Here is a 22,715-nt window from a genome sequence, read left to right on the forward strand (position 1 = left end):
AATATCGAATGTCAGTATCAATTACGATCAATCATCGGTATCCAAACAGGTGCATTAACAACGTTGTAAACAGCAGCCGCTGTTTTATCACTGGTAACTTGTTGATTACTAATTTCGATGGCTCGCTGCTGCACGTAAAATGAAATAAAACTCGGAATATTGATTCTGTCACAGGCGTATCTTTTTCATTAGGCATCCCAATTTCCCGCGTAATTGTCGCGTTTCACATAAACCAGCGGGTAGTTAATTTAGTAGTGGAACGAGCAACGAAAAATAAAATTCATCGGAGAGAAGTGATTGTAGTTTCGAAAAGGAATCATCGATAGGGTGAAAAAATCGACCAGGCAACGTACGCCCGTTTGCAAAATGTTTGTCATTTGCTATTCACTTGCATCTTCGTAGTTGAGGATCTCTTCTAAGATCCAGCATTAATTATCACTGACGAAATTCCCTCGGCTAAGTCCACTAAACCTGACTTAGGACAAACTCCGTTCCACTTTCGTTTCAAATTTAAGCAGGGCTTCGAACTCGGCTTAGTATACTATCCTATTCGGTACGTGTAATTCAGCACTTGGTGAAGCTACTTTGACGCTGAACGTGGTATCGAGTTTCATCGAAAACCGGTCGCGATCCAGAAAGATGATTACGTTGGTCTATTATTATTTGTTTCGCTTTCGAGGAGCAGTGTTGCGAACTTTTATACACGTTCAGTCATCTATCCTCCACCCATTCACCTATCCTCTGTTTCTCTGGATGCGTTCGAAAGCACAACTTTAATCTGCAACTTCTGAATTTTCAATTAAAAACTTTTTCCTCTGGCAAAAGGGTGATTGCTGAACGAAAGGGTTTAAAGTTTCCTTTCAAGGGTTAAATTAATTCAGAGAATATAATATTCTGCGAGAGAATGTTTCGCGGTTAAATCGATCTCTCGTGATTGATTTTTGTGAAAAAAATGTCAATAAAAGGAAATGATATTGTGTTTCATTATTAGGTTGTTCGAAAAGTTCGTAACTTTCTCGATAGCGGATATATTGTGCGTTACGCTTTAACAAATGTGATGATTAAGAAATGTGTCCAGTTACTTCAATCTTACAATTATTATTGCACTTCTGGTTGGTTAATACGATGGAAGTTCATAAACCAGAGAAGGATAAAGAAAACTGGTGGAAGTTATGAAATATATCTGGGTTTCATCGTTTGTACCATATTATTATGGTGAAAGAGGATTATCCAATAATTTTCCGCGGGCTGGATACCAGGATCATCTGCAAGCAGAATCCGTTGACTCAGGGTATTCGTTTCTGGCTATTCCACCTCCATTCTCAACTCCGTTTTCTGTCTCTTTAATTCCTTGCTGTCGTGATCTTATTTCGTTCGACGTTATGCACTTAACAATCACAGCTAAGAATTTCCTCAAAGTTTCTCAAGTATTACTCGATAACTGATGACACTTCAAGTTCGCATCGCAATTTAACAGGATACAAATAAACATGGAAGAGTTGTCAAGTAGCCGAAACATTTTTTAAAACAACAAATTTTCCATTATGATAAAAACAATTTGTATATGTCACAACTCAGAATAATTCAGTGTTGTGTAATATGCTGTCGATGAATTTCATAAATACTCGTCAACGCCAAATATATTGAAATCCTCAGTTCCAGCTGTCAAATAGCGTTGCAGTTGAAAAATCAACAAAAATAAATTCGTCACGTTTTTTCTGTGTAATGTTCACAGAAATAACTTTTTCAGAAAACATCCCAATAGTTGGTTGTTTCCCCTGGAAACCTAGTTTGATTTGTTGCGACTTTTGGAATACGTACGTGCGCAAATTCACATGGGAACTCGTAAAATTCCCAAACTCAGCGAGTATATGGAACAACTTCGCGGAGAGGAAACGGTTGCCTTCTATCTATCGAGGTTTTCCCCCCGGTTTTCCTCATCAAGCGCAAATCGTGAGTGAAGTTTCAATTTTGCATTCGACCCGTTCGACCTGACTTTTCCTACAGACACGTGTAGATCGGGGATAAAGTGTCGGTCGATGTACTTTCACACTGACGGGAGAGCGGGAGTTAAATTTCAAAGGAAACTCATTTGAAACTTCGATGCCGGCCAAACGGGCCTTGGAAAAACTACTTTTGTACCGAATACCCAGTCCGCATACCTGGGGCTTGGCCTCTACTCTCTGCAAGTGGTAAACTCGTCGGCACTGCTGTTGGACCGTGTATTGAAAAGAGAGATCTCGCCACTACATTGGATATTTCAAAACCAGCTGCTTCCGACACGGCCCGAAGAAAGGATCCGATGAAGAGCCAACAAAGGCAAAAGCCAGAAGCACCTCCGTGGTATGCCGTCCTGATACCAACCGCGAGAAAGATCGATGAACCACCGACTTCCTTTTCATATGGCGCAGCGACACTTGCTTCGAATTACACAACTTTTACCGTTAAATTTTTTCATCGCGTTATTGTTCGCGGCTACTCGAACGAGATGACACTTGAACAAATTCATAGTGAAATTGTGCTATTGATTTTTTGAGGCGCTAGAATACGGATTCAATTATTAACCCTTTCTGTGCGAAGAATTAACGTGTACATATCAGGTTGTCCCAAAAGTTTCTTTCGTTTCATAATGTGATAACAGATGAACAACAATTTTTGTTTTATATTATTTTATTGAATTAGGTATGATTCATTTCGTTATATTTCTATTATTATGTTCGTGCATAATTCTTTCAACTAATCTATTATTTCCTTATAAAGCGAAAGAAACTTTTCGAACAACCTAATATATTGCCAGATATGAATATTAAGGTACTTTCTGATATTTGATACGATACCAATACTTTCCATTGCTTTTATCTTTTTGTTATTTCATTAGAACTTTGTTACTTAATTTAATTACACGTACCTTATGAAATAAAATAGCGAATCAAGCAAAATTCGTTAGAAATTTTCAATAAATATATCGAGCAACTGTTCTTTTATTTATGGTCGACAGTGTGTATGTTCTCTATAACAAGGAACATTTATTATATGTGTTCTATTATAAACTATTATGGATAGTATTGAAAAAGTTCGAATGCATAGTCTTTTCCAGATAACAAAAATCTCTTCGACTTGGACTCGTAGTTATGAATATACCTTAGAGAGAATATCTAAAAATTGTTAGAGTTAATGGTGGATGAATTCATAAATATACGTCACTTGGAATGGAAGAAAATTCCATTTTCACAAATTGACACCGGAGCAGGGGAACCGCAACACCCTCAAAAGCCGCGATTCCGATGGTAAAAGCTAAACGAGAATCGATCGACGTCGATAAGCACGGCGTTTCAGTGGAAATTCACGCCGTTACCGGGAAAAAATTCCCAAATTCTCCGCCTCTAGTTCGCTAACTGCCTAGTTCGAGCAAATAGAAGAAGTGTTCGTAGCGCGATGTGGGGAGCGAAGAAATGAAAGGTCCTCAAGCAGGACTATCAAATCTCGTTTCCCTTTAACAAATTTCCTCCTTACCTATTCGTTCAGTAAGAGCATCGGTGGTGGCATCCAGTCTGTCCAAAGAAGGGAAATCCATGGAACGAAGGGAGCGGTCAAAGCACTTTGAAGCTCTGCCTTCCTGATAACCAACCACCGAGAAAGATCGATCATCATCCACGACTACGATCCGCATTGAAATTCTCATTCCCTTGGGATTTTTCCTCCTCTGCTTACCACCCCTTCCACAACGGGGTTGAATCTTCCTTCTTCTCTTTCTTATGCTTCGTTCGATCGCGTCATATAAAATTCAACCGCTAAAGCATCCTTCTTGGAAACAACGAAAACAGAGAAAGACTGCACGAACATAATGGAGAAAGGGAAAGAAAGGAAAAGAAGAAAAGAAAAAACGATGGTTTGCCGCGAGAAATTCATTTCACTTTCCGGTGGACAGTCTTCCTTTTTTTATTCACCCTTGGAAATCCAGGATCATTTGAAATCAACCCACGGTCGTGTCTAACCTTCCTCTCCCAATAGGTCCTCATCTGTTCGAAAGCTACGATATCCACGACGACGTCTGGATGTAGTATGACCGTCTAGGGGAGAAGAAATCGCGTTGCTGGACACCCTTCGTCCATCGAACGACTTTCATCCCCCTCAGCCCCTCTGTAACACTGTAACACGCCAAACCCATGGCGACGTTGATCGAGTTTTCATCCAGGGTTTCCACCACGGGGACCTCGTAACCACCTACGACCCTTGATTTTTATTCGAGCCACACCGGCTTCGTTTATAACTTCGTTTCTTCGCCGAATCGTCTACTCGATGTCCTAAGTTCACCTGCTTATTCGCGATCAACTGCTGCGAGGTGTCGAGAAGATTTTTTACTCCTACTTTTTTATGAATTAATTGGACAATTAAGAGCGAGATCGTATTTTTCGTCACTTGGCGTTTTCATGGTTAGATATGAAGCTCTTAAATGAGAAATACGATAAGTTAGATCTGCCGTGTTTTAGAGAGCAGCGATTTTCAAGTTCAGTATATCGTGACACAGCTCGCATCAAGATTGTGTACCTCTCGTTTGATTTTAGAATTAAATATGCGTTTTTGTCCAACTTCTGGATATTAATAAAAAAACATTAATAACGTTAGTTATGTAGAGTAAGATTAATGAGATTGAAACACAACAACTAGGCTAATATTATTTGTTTGTTACACAAAATTTGAGATTTATCGGCTATTTCCAGAGTCATTTTTTCAACTACCTATTTCATATTAAAATTCTTCTTTTCGAATTTAAACAATTTGTCAAGAGTAGTTATAGAGAAAAGAAACACGATTGGCTAGAAAATGATGTGAAAACGTAATAGAGTTCGTAAAATGATCTCGTAGAAAACAAATACCGAAATTATAACCTTTTTCGTTTATCTCAATAAATATTACAAGCGAATCGCATTTTCAAGCCACATGACGATTTTTATTATTATTATCCGAAAATATCCCAGTATACTATCATTTTCTATTCTTATAAAAACCATTGCCGATGATAAAATCTGCGAAGAGGTGAGGACCTTCGCATTGTGCTATGTCTCCCTGAAAATTCGACTCGCACTTGGACACCATGGAAGATCAGAATTACCATAACGACATGCATGTATGTAGGAGAATCGTCGGAATCAGGGCGAGATCCTTTTGTTGGCCGGAATTGCGAATTTTCGTTGACCTTGGCTACGGGGTAGCTTACCCGTTTTCAACGTTGCAGACTCACGGGGGATGCTGGCAGTTTATAAATCATGCAAATCGTCTTCCTTTGCACGGCGAAAGAAGACAGTTCTCTGGGTAAACTACCTGGTAATTCTCGTTATCCTAGAGCGGCTTTAAACCAGCGAAAATTCGTTCTCTCCCCTGTTGTAACGCGATTTTTAATTTACATATTGCTCGTAGCGAGGAATTAATACGCGACGTTAAAAAGAGCATGGTTTTTCCATGATACTCGCCGTTGTGCTGGGCTGTAAAAATACGCACCGCAGGGTCAAATTTCTTCCTCTCAGATACGTATTTTTGTAGAATGTTTTACCACGTTGTTGAGAAAGGGTTTACTATTTGTTGACGTTGAAAATTCCGCATCTTAATAGTACTTGGCCCCCCGGGAACTTGCACTTCTTCTCACCGCGTATATTTCCAAACTTTTTAGAACATGCATTATCCGAAGGGTATATGAAGAGAGAAATGCACTGCAAACTCGTGCGTATATTACTACACACGAGTGTTGGATAAAATGTGACATAAAATTTAGAACAGAGATCGAATATTTACGTTATAGTATCAATAACTAATAAGAAGAAATTCGTAGATGCATGATATCACGAGTTGAAATTGATTGGACGTGCGTTGTGTGTACGAAGTACTTTATTATACAGAAAATTAACATATATACATAAGGATTCTTTACAACCTAAAGTATAAGATCAGATAATAATTCTTAAAGACTTTGCTCAATAACTTTTCAGGTTTATCTCATACTCCATAAATATCCTAATATCATAAAGTGGGTATCATAAGGACATTCCCTATACCATAAAATCATTCTTATCTTCATCCACATTTGTTACGCTATAATTATTGCATGTATTTTTATCATATAAAAGAAAGTTGTTTAAATCCAAAAATATCTGTAAAGCTACCGTAGATAAAAAGAATTAGTATGTTCTGTTAATTCTAATCCATGTGTTACGACCGTTCGCGGAGAGACGCTGTCGCGAGGAAAACGCGTCAACGAATTAATCGTTCTCCTATTTCAATTAAGATAACAGAGGTGGTTCAAATGAGTTGAACAGGGTTTATATAAAACTTGTATATTTAACAATATTTCAAATTATAATGAACACGTCACAAATTATTTAATGATAAATACAATTAGTTTGTTAGTAATTCGACCTGACTTTATGATATTTCTTGATATATTCGTTAGACTAAGCGACCTGGATTTTATTCGTCTAAACCTCTCGATGCATTCCGTTTGAATCCCCAAATGACACTGATTACCCTTCGATTTTTTCTTTGTCTTCTCTGGGAGACGACCCCTACTACACTCGGGTCACACCACCGTTCTGCCTATGATCTGCCACCTTCTTTGTGTAGATGAAATAACGGACCGCAGGCGAATCGACGTTTCTAGAACTCGCTGCTTGATGGCAACTACGCGCTTGTCGCTATATTGTATATATTTCGCCGGTCCTATAAGACGATCCATCTGCGACACTGTAGTATCACGAGCGACGGTTAGGGGCACGGCCTATGGTAAGCCTCGTGGCGTAACACCATGAATCTTATAGAAACACCGTATTATCCGCGTGCTGTAATACCATGTGTCGTTCAGTATTCTTGATGTTGAAGGATGTCACCCCAAGGAACAAATTAATTCGTGGAAGGTTCTCCAGTCGAACAACCGAATGGCCAGTTTCTGGAACGGGCGAGAAAGCTCGAAGGGTGGAATTACCAACGTGCATACATATATGGAACAGCAGCGGTTGGAATCCCGCTGTGTCCCTTTGGACGATTCTGATCGGGAATTTCTTGCGACCTTCAGAGGGCCAGGGGATAGTACGCGTCGGGATTACATCAGTATGGATTGCGCGTAATACCCTGTAAACCGAGTGAAGCTTTCTTTTGTTTTTGCGTCGGCTTTCATCTCTCTGGAAAAGCGAGAACGATCTCCGATAGGGAAGCATCAAAGCGTTCCGTTTTATCCGGTACACGTGATCAGGAAACAGTTTCGTTCGTCATTTCAGTCAGATTCCATCACATCCAGATGTTATCAAACAGATATCATTCGTACAAAAATACAGGGTCCGTCCAAATAACATAAAAACGGAAATGGTGTGATTCCTCGTGCAAGAGTAAGACAAAGATATGGAATCAAAATTCTTCATTTTCGACTTAGTATTCCAGAAAATCGAATTTGAAAATTGATCACATATACGTGAACATGGCTAATTCACGTACTAGGTGTGAAAATAAGTCGACGATGCAGAATAAAATTTTTCACAGAATGCATTGTTTCTGAGAAAACAGTACTAAGCCGAGTCCTAAGTAAACGTGTTCACATTCTATTCTTTCCTTTAAATGAAGCTTTAAAACTTTTATTAATCCGAGAATAAAATTTGGATTTCATTCTACATTTTCAACTTATTTTCACACTTAGAATTATGTCGATTATTTAGTCCTGTTCAGTGTGGAATTAAACATGTTCGAGTATACTTGATAAATTTCCAAGTTCGATTTTCTCAGCAATTGAGCCGAGGATGCAAACATTCTATTTTTATGTTTTTTTTATCTTTTCACAAGGACGAATTTTTTGACATTAATACAATCGACGATGTTTAAATAATAAATATATGTAGCGATATACGTAGTAAATATTAAGATATATTATTGTTATATGGTACAATAGATAGTTTAGCACTGTAGTCTTTATGACTATAAATCAGAAGTAAATTGTCTGGATATCTACGAAGGATAGTGCACTTGGTGCATGCGTGTACATCGATCGAATAAATTAGCTCGTCGGTAGAGTATGAAATTTCCCGTGGAATTTTTTAATAACACGTATGGAACGATAGAAGAACGGAGACTCGACTTTATTATGTTTCGCGGGTTTCGCGAGCAAGCTTAATTACGCGAATGATAGGCACGCAACAAAAAGTCCGGCGAGGAATTCTTTGCAACCGCAAACAATTCTCCGGCTAATTAGCCTGAATCTGGGCGTAAATTGCCGATGAAATGGCTGTTAAAATCCATCGTTGAGCCGAAACGCAGAAGGGAGAGCAGAGAGTAAGCTAAAAGGAGATGGAGATGAAACGAAAGGAAAAAGAGGAAAAACAGAAAGATAGCACAAAAGGTACCGCCCTTGAGGTCATTACTGTACCGTGGTTTGGATCGTGGCAGCCTAGAAAGTTTCTTGGTCGCTTGCCAGACACTCACGCGAGCGACCACCTTCAAAAAATACCCGTGAAAGAACCGAGAATACCGATCGTCGCGCGACGAATGAAAGGGGACACGGAGAGCTTGCGAAGAGGGAGCGAAATTTCACGGGCCACTTAGAAACGATACTCGTGACGATTCTTTTCACCAACGTCGTCCTTCTCGTGAGTTATGAAATATAGCTGCCCGATCGGGCGTAGCTTTCATATTTCCTTGGAACCAGGCAACGTGCGAGCGCTTCGCCTCTCGTTGTTTTCGCCGTGGAAACGTCCACGGTGATGTACTTTCCGTCGGAAATACGAGTCCAATCGTTCATAAAGCTCCTGGGGTATTGCTTGTATGGCGCTCGACGATAGGTGAATCTACGCCCATACAGCGACTTCTCCTTTTTCACTGTGTTCCTCCGCGATTCCCTTCGCTGCTCTATTGTCTCCTCCCAGAGGCCGGATGCATGACGTGATCCTCCGTCATACAGAACAGCGTCTGATGAAAATGGTATTTGGAAATCTGATAAAGCGAACTACCATCGTAAATCGACCATTTCGACAACCGTTCTCTTTATCTCATGCTGCAAGAATCATGGTAGTCTGGCATTAACCTCGATGCAATTAAGCGAAGAATCTGAGATTAAGCGTTCTGGGACATTTTCTATGCGTCTCGTGTTCGCATGTGTGTATTCTTTTGGACATCTTGCGGGTTTCTACGTACTTTATACACGGTAAGCCGAATTTTTGTGGAAGGTACGATAGTGGCTGATTCAGCATTCTAAAATAAGGAGTTCGTATAAACATACGTCGATATGACCTTGTTTTGGAGTTACAGCTTGTTTTACGATGCCAGACATTACTTAGATCTACGATTTCCTGGCAAATGGACAGGTCGCGTTGGCCTTATTTCCTGGCCGGCTCCCTCCCTGGATGGACCTGAATCCATGCGATTATTTGTTATGGGGACGTTTAAAATCTCTCGTTTCTACTACTTCAGTTGCCTGTGTTAATACTCCTCGACATCGTGACGATCAAAGTTACCGATAAATTCGTACAAATTCGACGATCCAATGCGATGCATTTACGCTTTTGTTGAAGCTGGACCTGCTCACTTCGAGGAATTTTTCCCAAGGTAGGTAAACAACTATTACGACACGAAACAAACTATTTGTCGAAAAAATGTCATATCAAGAACGTCGTATGTGAACATTTCTTCCTACTTTAGTGTGTTGAATCGATTCCTGTCGTATTTTCCGCGCGTTGTGACTCACCCTGTATGTCGATTGATCGACACGTGAAACCGATACAAAGTATCGTGCAGATTCGTTCGAATATCTCCGAACGATTTGAAATTCAAGAGTCGGAATAAATTCCCCGAACCTCGGTCGTCCTTTTGTCAGTTTTATTAGGTTCTCGAAGATACCACAGGGCTTAAGTATAATTCTAGAGCACAATAACGTCTGGTAAAGTGCCATTCCAGACTACCACCACTGCAGATTATGGACATTCCACGTGAACACTAAACATTGTCACTCATCCTACTCAATCTTCGATACTTCGACGTAAAAGCACTAGAGCAACCAAACAGTATAAATCTTGGTTGCAAGGCAACCCGTTGTCGTAAAAGGTCTCATCGAATATTTCCATAAATCAATCTATTTTGGGTGATAAAAATTTGTATCCTTCGACTATGAGAAGACTCGTCAGGAATAAAAAACTATTTCTTCGACGAATACAATAGAAGAAAAAATACATATATAAACGTTATGTAAAACATCTTGAGATGTTATTAGTATTGTGACAAGACACAATTGTTGTTTCTATAAGTTTTTAGATACTTTTACGAGTCAAACCATATATTTTTCATAGTCTTACTCGTATAGTTCTTTTTTATAGCTGCCTTCTTCAAAATGCTTCTCAGTTGTATATTTATCGTTATCGTTATCAAACGAGCTTGATGCTTTTGAACCTCGCTTTCTTTTCTAAAAATCTTATTGTTTATTATAGAACAATTTTCCTAATCTTCCTCGTTAATTCTACATCTACGATCGAAGCAACTAAATCATAAACACAACAGAGAGACAAGATCTTGTAACTTCCACTCTTTTGAACTTGTTTCGTAACTTGTTCGTAAAAAATTTCTACAAGCGTTCGCACATTTTCGTGAGCTAGCGACTATCGTAGACTCGCGGATAACAAGAAAACGAACAATTCGAGAACAGGAGGCTGCGAACGTCGTATTTAGGTTGGGATCGACTGCTCGTTCAAATAATCTCTCGGAGGCACGTCAACGGGAACGGTGTCATCAATTTGACCCTGTTTTCTCTTCAGTTCGATATTGCGATCCGCGACCTCGCGGCGTCGAGTATTCGCTGATCGTGGTATCTGACAGTAGCAATAACGGAACACAGTCGATTAGACTCCCTTACACTCGATTTTATCTTATATTCCTCCTTCTTTTCCTTCTGCTCTCCTCGTATTTTCTGACAACTGTCTCAGACCGGCAAACTACGGTTTTACTTCGCATTCGCATGTGAATATCGATAACCAGTCGACAAGTTGGCGTTACGTTCTTTCCACATATATAACATTAATCGCGTGGTAGGAAATGCAAACAAGCTGCATAGACTGGTAGCGACAAACAAGGTGAAAAATGTTACGGGCAGGAAATAGTCAGAGAGACAAAGCGTTTTTGAGCGATTAAATTACGGTCACGAAAGCAGCAGCCATCTTGCATAATAATTTACCAAGCAATGTTATTAGTAAATTGACAAGTGAAAAAGTTACTTAAATATCAGTGATGTGATATTTTATAACGTTACAGATTCACTGACTCGTAAATTGTAAAATTTGCTGAAAGAGCTTCGTTTACTTTATTACCAAACTTAGTACTGCCACGCAAGAGGATTTATTAGTATTATAACTTGTAAAATTTCACTGATAATATTAGTTCAATTGTGCAAGAGGGCTGCTTACAGTTGCACGTTTTCCGAACCAGAGCTTTCGATCTCTTGGCGAAATCCTCGTGGGAAACGTTGCAGCCAGTTCGATTTTTTCATGCCGTAGAAATTCGCAAAGAACAGGGTCGTCCTTCGATATCTCCTTGCTACCTCCATGCACCTTGTCATTTGCAACAGAGATACCAGTTCACGAGTTAGATATATCCGGATTTTAGAATATTCTATATCATAGAAAATATTCTGTATGATTTCCATAGAAATTTCCAATAAACTTCGATTGTCGATAATTTAGAGAATTTAATGTCAAGAACGCGGATGGAAAGTGGATTAAGAGCACTGTGATTCGTAATATAGAGAACTTCCAGATATCCCGGAAGTTCGAGGTAGTTTCTAGGTTACGATTCTCCGGGAACGACGATCGACAGAGTTTCCACGGTGTTTATTAACCGCGAGACAAGGCGAATCGTAGACTCGAATGCGACGCCTGGGGCGTTCGACGAATACTCAACTGTCCAGAATTATATCCACGAAGATTAGAAGCGAACCTTACCCGCATAGACGCCTGAAATTCGTGGATCGAGAATCGCTAGATCCGAGTGTTCAATATCATAACGCCTAACGTCGAGTCGCTCTGTAACTCTACCAGCTAAATTCCAGTCGTATTGTCATGGTGATCGCAGTGATAATGGATGGCGGATTTGCAGGAATATCGATGGATTGGTCGATGGATTTCTTGGAAACATTGGAATACCAAGCCTAGATGATGGAAAACGAGCATTTGCCATTACTGAGCAGCGTTAGTTAAATGAAGGTGGAATGGTGAGTATTCTCTTCTCGATTATTTACTGAGGGTTGCAAGTATTATTATAGTCGCGGCTACTATTAAATCACTATTTTACGTGTTGGTTGTTCTTAATTATGTATATTAGCCATTACATTTATCGGAAAACTTAATTTAACGTATTTGAACAAATTGTATTTTATTCGGTATTTTCCTGATATTTTTAGGCGAAATGCATTTTTAACGTCGCACACAATATGTTGTCATATATCAAAGGAGAAAGGCTTTCTCTTGTACAATTAAATTAATTACTGTTAGTTACAAACCATACATTATCAGTATTTTACGTTCATAATACCTAGAAATCTGAGTAACGCAGCGTGCGAGACTTTGCAAAGATTTTGCAAGTAAATTTTATTAATTGTATAAATTATTTGATTATTCTATATGATGTTGAATTTTATGCAGGAATTTGCACCTGTAGAATGATAAAATTGAAGTTTATGATGTATAACTCGTGTCTTGTCAGTTTATTAATGTTCTGTTTTATTAATGTTTATCAATTGATGAATTATCGTGCAAGCCGGCCTTTGTTAAAAATGATATTCAACTTTACATTTATCATCCGATATCTCATATTTAACAGTTTATGACGGCCATAACTTTTGTTACGTAATGAAATAACTTTCATCATTTTTTCATAATTTCATGACCCTGCATCTTTTATTAATTATTCTCCACATATTCTCTATAATTTTATATCTTCCGCGTACATTTAGAATAAAAATGCACGATAAAAACAAAGTAGAATTTTGTTTTATTTAACATGGAAATTACGTGAAAAAAAATAAAGCTATACATGTATCCAATAAAATAATTACGCAGCCGTAGTTCAAAAGATAAAAAATAACCCACTCCTCGTTCACAGACCACCGTTCGATAGTTTTAACATAGAAATCTCACGCACTTTGTCACTTATTTCTGATAACAATAACATAATATTTTCGTCATTATTTTACGCGTAACCGGATATCGTCAATTATATATACTGCACGAATGATAGCTAGCGTATAATAACGTACAAAAGTACGTATATCAAACAAAAAAAAAAAGAGGAAACTCCGACGAGTTAAAAAATAGCCCGGCGGATGAACATCATCACAGTGGCCCGATTTCACGAGCATTGTTATGGTGATAGAGTTCGAGAATCAAAAAAAAAAAAAAAAAAAAAAGTAGGAGTGGAAGGGAAGAAGGAAAAGGGGCGAAAAAGAGTGGGATGAAACACGAGCGAATAGCAATACGCCTGCACGAGCGAATTTGTTACCAGGCGAGTTTTGATACCATTTAATTCGTTGTTTCGACTGTGACGAATTCATCATGAACGGAGGGAGGCGGGAAAACCTTCGATTTCCATTTAACCCATTCAATCTCGTTTTCACGTGTTTCTTTAACGATCGAAATAGGAAACGCCCCCGCCGGATTGTTCAATATTTAACTGCAAGTTTTTGTAGAGTTTCGTTTTTATCCAGGCCAGCCAAATGCTGGAAATGCCGATTGGAGATAACAATCGATGAAAAGCACGCGCGATTTTCTACGTCGCATTGCGAACATAATAAATCTTAAATTCCTTAGCTATTCGAAATGTTTGCATTCGCGCGACATAGTCGAGGGGTCACGGGGTGGGGATCCAAGCAGGCACGCGATAGATTTGTAATCAAAAACATTCGTCTTTAGTCCTTCGACGAGTGAATGGCAACACAACGTCGCTGTCAATCTGGCCGTATTATTTTTGTAAGCGCGTGTGTAGAATATTGCGCGTAGTGATGCATTGTAAAGCCTAATCTCAATCTCTTATCTCCGGTAATGTGTATGGAAGAATAATTCTTAAACTCTGTAAGAAAATTCTGTTCTAAAAATTTCTCTGTGTTCCTGTGAGCTTACTCGAAAGAGGAAACTTATGGAGTGGGGATAGAAGCTCGCAAGCCTTCATCGACGTTATATGTCTTTGATCCTTCGACAGGTGAATGTCAACACAACATCAAGTGCATTTTACGAACTATACTGTGGATGAATAACATCGCGAGTTTGGAATTTAACATCGTGAGACAATAAAGTAAAAAGATACTAAATTATGAATTATGTAAAAAGATTTCTGTGCTCGTGTGACTAACTTTGTCCATAGGAGAAATTTCTGGAACGAATAAAGCAGAAGCAGGTAAGCGTTCATCGGCATCAGATGCCTTTTAATTCTTCAACGAGTCGAATTTAAACACGGAAACATTTTCATTGTTCGTCGAGTAAATTTCGCTTAATATAATTGTCTATATAATATCGCAAGTAATCCTGAAATATATTTTCTATCTCGGGAATCTACGGTGAAGGTACAGAATCTTAAATTCCGTAGAAAAATTTCGTGCTAGAAATTTCTGTATTCGTACGACTTTGTCCATAGGAGAAACTTATGGAGTGGGGTTAAGAGATACAGCGTTCGTCGACGCCATGTGTCTTTGACTCTTTGACGAGTCAATGTCAACACGACGACGAGTGGACTTCTCGTGCTATGCTTCGGCGTGGAATCTCGTGTAGAGTGTAGAGGCACATGACGACAACTTTTGATGGAATTCGTGAACTGGATACGAAGCGGACTGCTTCAAAGAACCTGAATCGGGTAAGTACTACTCTCTCATTTACATTCTTGCGTTTTACCCGAGTGCAAATTTACAAGTTGGATGTTTTCGTGGTTATTCCATGGCGTTAGTTGTTGCAAGGCAATTCGTGATCCGAACCTAACCTTTCCAAAAACGAACTTATTGAAGATAACAATAATTATTTCTTAGTTCTGTTTGTAAATATATTAAAGCAAAGACGAAAAATATACAATGCTAACTGTAAGTATTAGTTAGGACACCTACCGTGTGCGAACAAAATGTTTGCATGATATTTGGAATAATTTAAACTCGTAATTTCTTGTTATTTTATTATAAATCTCTTCTTTCATTCACATCCTATCAAATGTCTATTAATATAAAATACTACACAAAGTATAATTTGCCAGAGTATTTCAATAAATGTAAAAATCATACAGGAACAACATGATAGATTATGGTTATATTACGTTACGTTAACTGTACACTGAATCGCATCAATCTTATAACATTTCGGTTCGAATATCGCATTATCATCATCAACAAAGCTGGAAGGAACAAAAAGAGAAAACAGAAATGCATGAAAATCTTGCAGCAACGTCGATCAGATTACGCTCTCGACCAACATCTCGAAGTTTGTGTTGTTCACAAACACACTCTCTATTTGCTCTTCTCTCGTTCGCTTTAATCCGAAAGTCAAGTAGTGTTTTCATCGATTAAACTTCGTTTTCCAAAAAACTACAACGTAATGGAAACCGAACGGGGGGAGGTGGGAGGGGAGGCAAGAGAAAAGAGAGAAAGATGATTACGAGGAACGGAATGAAAAATATTAAAAGTACTTTACGTAGGTACTTGAAAATAAAAATCGTTGTAATGTTCGTCCCGTTTGAAACAGTATCTGCGCGTATTTTTTACGCGATGCGTGCGTACATAGGGGAAAAGGGACAGGGACAGGAGAAAAAAGAACGAAGGATAAAAATACAGCAAATAGAATTATATCTGGAATAGCGGGCGTTACGCGCGTCGGATTTCGCGCTGTAAATGCCATCGTATAAAAGTGAGACGAATAATGAAAATGGTTTTGCACGGCATGCCGCGTGTTCGGTGTTTCGAATTTGCCACCGGCCGTGCATCGGGATTATGAAAAATCCGTGCTCGACGTTAGAGAAATTTAATGAAAATTTTTTATCCACCTATTTTTTCAAACTTCTTTCTCCCGCTTTCCTTTTTCCTTTTTCCTTTTTTTTTTTCTTGTTTTCTTTTAATCATCTGCCTGATCAAGAATGGCGCGTTCAAACAACGGCGGGCCAAACTGTTCGAAATTAAATTGATCGAAACGATGCTTGTCTAGTAGTTAAATTACATTCTGGCCATTCAACTTTCGAGTTATCCTAGGAATCGGAGTACGTTTACGGAAAACGTATTGTTAAGCACAATGAATAAAAAAATTAATTAGACGAGGCAGCGTAGTACGTTCGAATAGCAAATATATTACTAAAAGAGGAAATTGGGATGTTATTTCGTGGATGAAACGAGAGCACGACCGATGTAGATTACGTTTTGCTCCATAAATACCGGAAGTATGGAAAGTGTAACGAGATAACTGTCGGTATACTTGATTTGTGGCTAGATGGAATATGTGGGATTTGATGTTATTGCCAGTGTTTGCGCGAAAGGGTCTCGCGAATATCCGCGGAACCACTTTGGCCAATGATGTGAAACAGTGATGGTGCGACTCTGAAAAACTGGATCAATTTCCTTCTATTGCACGATATTAATCGACTAACTAAGAGGGAAAGTGGTAAGAGTGACAACATTTTTGATCGCAAAAGTTATAAATAAAATGAAATTTTAGTCTGTGTTTTCAAACATTAGAAGATATCTACTGTAGACACTCATAGAGACTTGTAAATTCATAAAACAAAATTGTCTAGAGAAATAAAATTATATCCTAAATAGGATTCTAGGAAATTATGTATCCTTTTCTCAACTTGTCTCTTGGAGGGTGAGAGATGCACTTCTATCTCTTTTCTCGTTATTTTATAGCGTATTTTAATTTTCATTTTTATTGCGTTATTAACATATTAACGGCCACTGTGGAGTTTTTTTCGTGACCAAAGAATAACTACGTAAACGTAAAGAATAATTCTAAAGGAAAGAAACTCCAAGTATTTATTTCAATTAATCTTTAAATACTATATCTACGCGATATACTGCACGCTCTAATTACGAAAACAATTATAACTAGAGTACGTTTAAATAGTTGGCAGAATATAATTTTATTAACCGACGTCTGTTTCAAATAAATTGAAACAAAAATGAGAATATCCAGTGAATATCGAACCATAGTATTTCGCTATACACGGCACGAACACGTGATATATGAAAACAAATTTTTCAAACCCCTGTCTTTAAAAATTATAGAAGCTTTCAATTTTCACTATAAAAATCTCCATAAAATTGTATTAAAATCTCCTCTCTTTTAATCAGGTAGCTGTCATGGTGAACGTGTGGAAACGGCTGTTAGTTATGTCTATTAAATTGAAACAAGACGTCAGAATGTGAACAAGAGGACGAGATGTAATTTCAAGAACTCGTAATACGGGAGCCGAAGCAGCGGGGAATTCGATAACCATCGAGCACGGAAGTTAATTAAGACGATCATGCAATAAACATATCGAGCGTATCGTGAATAACCAGGCTTCTATGCAGTCGATCGAACTCGACCGCCGATCGGAGAAGCTTTACAATTAGCGGCTACATCGATTTCGTGTGTTTCGCCCCGAAGCGAATGCTTCAAGTTAGAGCATCGGCTTCCCAGGCATATTCTCTTTACGCGTGAAGTTGGGAGCGTCGTTGCTCGTCCATATTATGGCTAGTTGCCATTACGAAGCCACCGTAACACCGTCTCGATGAAATAGCTCTACTGTAACCCCTTTCCTCTTGCCCGTTTTGGCGTCATGAATATTCCACTCATATCGGGGAAACAATTCGTACTTTCCTTGGTAGTTGGAAAATTTAAAATTAAAATTATATCGTTGATATAACCAGGTATGCTTGTAACCGTATAATATTCATAGACTGGCAACCAAGTATTTCGGAAAATAACGGCACAACTATTTGAATTCATCGTATACGATAATTTCGCAACAATGGTGTGCGTAATGATGTGCCATTATTTATTTCATCGTCTCGTTATCTCAGTTATTTCGTTCACGTCAGGAAACAATAACGAAGTTCTCTTCGGCCCGTTATTGCGCCAATCGAGTTTCGAACTGCTTCGCAGACCGTGTTGTATCGCCGGTACGTACAAAGCAGCGTAATTACCGGTTTGATAACGGTATTACGGGTCGAGACGAAGGAAAAATTCCAAGCTTTTGCCGGCGATGGGAAACACGCACGAGAGAGATGGAAGGGTATAGTATACTGGATGCTTTAAATCCTCGACGAACGGAGCTCGTTCTCAACGCATCATTTTCAATTTCCAGGGTTATTCAGCGCGATGAATCAACGCTCATCGATCGTTGCTAGCCGCGAAGCAATCAGTTTTTGCATCGTTCTCCGGTAAGGAATGGCGTTCATGACGTTCAAAAGATTTCTCTCTCTCTCTCTCTCTCTCTCTCTCGCTCTCGCTCTCGCTCTCGCTCTCGCTGTAGCGAGGGAAGAGAAGAGGGATGATATCGATAGGAAACGGTATCTGAGGAAAACGTCTTCGCGTGAGGGCGACCTCCGAAAGTATCGTTTTTGCGACGACACCCAGCCATGGCTTATCATCGAGAGGATAAACGAACGTCATACAGTCGGATCATCCGGATTTGGATGGTTCGCGAATCGATCCTTCAATCGAACCCATGCCACCCTTCCTCTCCTTACACTTTGATACATTTCTTTCTCTCTCCGTTTCTTCTTTTCTCTCTCTCTCTCTTATTTCTTTTCCTTTTTTAAATAAATGGCAAGATTTTTCGAATCGTGGATATTTATTCCTCTCGACGATATACAGAATCTCTGCAATCGCGATAGCATCGGATAAGGCATAATTTTTCGTGAAAAAATAAATCGAAAATACACAAATGTACGAATGCATAAATTTTGCTTTAGAGAAATCCGATTTTGGAAGCCTAGTCGTGTTTGCATTTATGGACATATGTAGTTCTTGTCTTTATTACTATCACATTTTCTTTCTATCTGTTGTTCGCCTCCTTTGGTGCTTTTTATTCAAATGACTTCACAAATAAGGATAGGACTTTTTAAAATTAACATTCTCAATGCTGAAACTGTTCAATCTGTTGGACGTATGATATTGCATACGATTGTACCGTTCAAATGAAATTTTTATAAAGTCCTCGGGTATTACTTACATTTCCTAATTCTTTAAAAACAGTAATTGTTTCCTATTTTTCAATGGCGCCTGTTATTTTTTAAATACACTTGATTTAACAAAACCCCATAGAGAGAAGCCCATGAAGCCGAAACTTACACTCAGATGCGTGCCGATTTTCAAGATAGTTTTTCTTCTTAAAACCAAAGTCTCGCATTTAAAAACTTTATTGCACGCTTTCGACTGACTTTTTACGAAGGATCGTTCCTTAGGCGTTCTACCGCGATTGCAGTCACACCATATATATTCGAAACATTTACGACCGTAGGATCAATCTGATCTTCTCGCGGAAGTGGCGATTGTTTCCTGAAATCCAAGGATGTAATTGGTTCTTAAGGGGTTGTAAAACCGTTGACAGGGCTGTAAAACGTTTTCATGGTGTGAGACACATAAAACCCAGAGAAATCCGTGCGATCGTGGAATTATTAGCTTGGTGGATATTTCGTCGAATAGCTTTTTCAAGCCAAAAGAATCCGTTATAAAATTACCGACAGAAGGCGTGTTCTTTCATTCTTTTCCCGTCTATTCTCGTCCATTGAAGCTCCACTTGACTCTATATCGATTGTCATTTCACCGGTAGTACGACGTCGATCAAACGTTCTATAACCCATTACCGTTCAAGTTGTCCCATCCAAAAACAAAATAGACGATCGAGGAGATTCGAAACTTTGCGTCATCGAGATTCCCCGAGACGATTGAAAATCGAGAGAATACACGGAGGTTCCTTTTAACAGAAAACTCTCTGTCTCTCTTTTCCTTTCTCTCTGTTTCCCTCTGTAGTTCCTTTTTAAAGCTCCGGTTGATAGCGTATAGATGGTAATAACGCGAAGTTAAAGATTTTCGAACCGGTCATACTGTCGATACGGTCGCCACGGTTCGTCAATTACCGAAAGTTGAGAGTATCGTCGGACCTTAGGGAGGCGGAAATACGATATAACTTTATCCCTGGTGCTTTCGACAATCTCGCCGGAAATAGCGTAGTCGAAGGTCGTGGGGACGATTTCGAGAGAGAATCGAGACTCTGATCGCAGAATGCACCTTCTGAACATATATTCCGATCGAACAATACGATACTAAAGGACTTGGAGGGGTTGAAGCAGGTTGGAGTTGAAGCATCGACCAGTTTTCTCTGTTCTATAAACCGGGGCCTCTGTTTGCCATTCGGTTCGTGTACCCGCAATCCCATGCGTGCTGCTCCAGCCAGAAAGAACAGACATGTTCAATACCTTGTGGCTTCCAGCTCACTATGCGGTTTTAATTTAATTACACGTGGCTGTGACGATGCAACAGGAATGCCGATGCTCGAAAGGAATGCACCGAAACAAAGAAAATTCGAGTCCTTTTTTGATTGATTTCTGGAATTTGATTGTTCGCTTTTTTAAAACAAAGGAAATTCTATGGAGCATATCCTGAACGTATTCCACGAGAGTAATACAGCGGCTTGCTGACGCGAATAAATGCTACAACGTACTGGTTTTATCAATAAAACGATGGCGATTCATTCCTTTCATGGGTGCCACATGATCTACGCTTTTTTGTAACACTGAAAATACCAGACTAGTGAAAAGGGTCGGAGCTTTTTTTTTACAGAAACTTTATGGAGTTACAGGCGATATTGCTGTGGGGTTTTGAATGTTTTTTTTTTTATTTATAAAATGTATGGATAGAAGATATATCTTTTCATATATCTTTCATTTTAATTCTTTTGATACAAGTTTTATACTTTACTGGTTGGTATTCTAATATTCTAGTGATTCTAATATTAAGAAAAATTTGTTTATGGCTTAATCTATACGGAATTCGTTATTGTTAATTAAATTAACTCAATGTTATCTTTGTTACTTCTTGTATCATTCTTATTGGGTGGTGAGTTTATTTTAGACTTGTTGCGTAGAATCAGACAATTTTCATATTACGTTTTACCTTTTTGGAGAGCCGGATAATTCCTTCTGGGTAGATTTTTCGTAGAATTGCAAATTTAATTTTGCACAGCGGCGTTAAAATAATGAAAAAAGAACAATGAATGGAATTCGTAATTATTTTTAATGTACACGATACAGTACGACGATTGGAAATATACATCAAATATATCGGTAATATTAACAATGCTATTCAAATTTGTTAACGCTAAACAACTTTATTTGAATTATGTAAATAAATTCGGAATATAAATTCGAAACCGTGACGAGAACACGTCCCATTGATCGAACTCAGACGTTTGCATGTTGAAAAATCGTAGCCACAATCAAAATTCTATGTTTTATCGTGGCAGTATGCGGAATAAACGAAGCTTGTTTATCCGTGACCCACTTTCGATTCGATTTGTACTCCGGAACCAAACGAGAAGATCAGGACAGAGAAAAAGAAGATATCGACGGGACCGTCTATCGATATCATCGCAATGTACTCCCTTTTGCTGGATTTCCACGGAGCACAGAGCATCGTATCAAAACTAAATTTCGTCAAATCTCGTCATTCTCGATTGCACAGTCTATCCGTCTAGGGAAAACGATAGTTGATCGAGGCTAGAAAAATTGTTTGGCAGAAAATGTACATAAAATGGACTAGCTAAAAGAAATCACGTGACGTTAAAGGAATCGATTAGTGTTCTCTCGCATAATTAAAATTTATATTATAAGTAAAATTTGCAAGTTACAGGTTATTAATATCCAAATTATAAATATTAATAAATGTAATAAGTCCTATGATAGTACTTCCATAATAGCAATTATTAAACCAGAGATTTCATATAATATTAAATGTTTCACGCGAAACGTACGGATCCAATGTTTAACTGAAATAAAGTATACGATAACAGACTTCTTCTTAGTTTGACACAGTGGCAATCTGACATCATTTCATGAAGTGATGTAATAAAGAAAATAAACGAAATGCATTCGCACTCATCTTCCTTGGCGGATGACGTGAAAATGTGAATTAAGACGAATCGCTCGAGTGTCGTGGTAAGCGTAACGAAACGCTAGAGAAATATACCAACTGCATTTGCCCAACTGGAACATATTTTTATCTCTTACAAAGATGGTAGAATACTTTTCCACCTTTTTATCCTACGTCTCTAAACAACAGAAAGATCCAACATGTAACTCTATCGAAGAAAGCAGATATTCATTGGTCTAGAAAAAAAATGTAATAAAATCTTTAAGTCGATTCAACTTATCCTTCCAGTAATTTACTCAATCTTTCTCCTTGGGAAATAGCTGAAACCGATCCTGGCTTTCGAAATCTCCAATATGCAGCTCGATGCGTAAACGACAGAGACTATACAGAACGACACGTAGAAAGCTTACCGTGTCTCGAGAATTTTAATCCGTTGGCGAGAATATTCAAGCTGGTCCAAGCCGTTTATTGTAACTAGGATCAGCCTCGTTTCCAATATAATTACATTCGATTGGGAGAGCCGAGATGGCGAGCGGTCCCGAAACACTTTGGATATCGCGGCAACTTCCAGTCGGGGAAGTTTCACGTCGTTCCGTCCTCGATTCCCTC

At 38.7% G+C, this 22,715-nt stretch overlaps 2 protein-coding genes across 9 annotated transcripts in view; one reads left to right on the forward strand and one right to left on the reverse strand.

The window, feature by feature from the left end:
- LOC126872395 (basement membrane-specific heparan sulfate proteoglycan core protein-like) overlaps positions 1 to 22,715 on the forward strand; it is a 291,064-nt gene that overhangs the window by 218,260 nt on the left and 50,089 nt on the right. The window contains exons 9-11 of one of the 7 annotated variants that reach the window (XR_007691965.1): positions 12,109 to 14,298; positions 14,368 to 14,400; positions 14,638 to 14,853. The exons of 1 other annotated variant lie outside the window; for it this stretch is intronic. The gene's annotated coding sequence lies outside the window, so the exon portion shown is untranslated. Of the gene's footprint in view, positions 1 to 12,108; positions 14,854 to 22,715 lie in introns of all 7 variants that reach the window. 5 more of the 7 variants (XR_007691964.1, XR_007691966.1, XR_007691967.1 and 2 more) reach the window with 5 other exon arrangements.
- Positions 1 to 22,715, reverse strand: part of LOC126872393 (uncharacterized) — a 116,649-nt gene that overhangs the window by 33,683 nt on the left and 60,251 nt on the right. The window contains exon 4 of one of the 2 annotated variants that reach the window (XM_050632297.1): positions 11,421 to 11,564. The exons of the other annotated variant lie outside the window; for it this stretch is intronic. Coding sequence (XP_050488254.1) covers positions 11,421 to 11,564 — 144 coding nt within the window. The remainder of the gene's footprint in view (positions 1 to 11,420; positions 11,565 to 22,715) is intronic. 2 annotated transcript variants of the gene reach the window in all.

The sequence above is a fragment of the Bombus huntii genome, chromosome 13 (assembly GCF_024542735.1).
Source record: "Bombus huntii isolate Logan2020A chromosome 13, iyBomHunt1.1, whole genome shotgun sequence".
NCBI classification, from domain to species: domain Eukaryota; kingdom Metazoa; phylum Arthropoda; class Insecta; order Hymenoptera; family Apidae; genus Bombus; species Bombus huntii.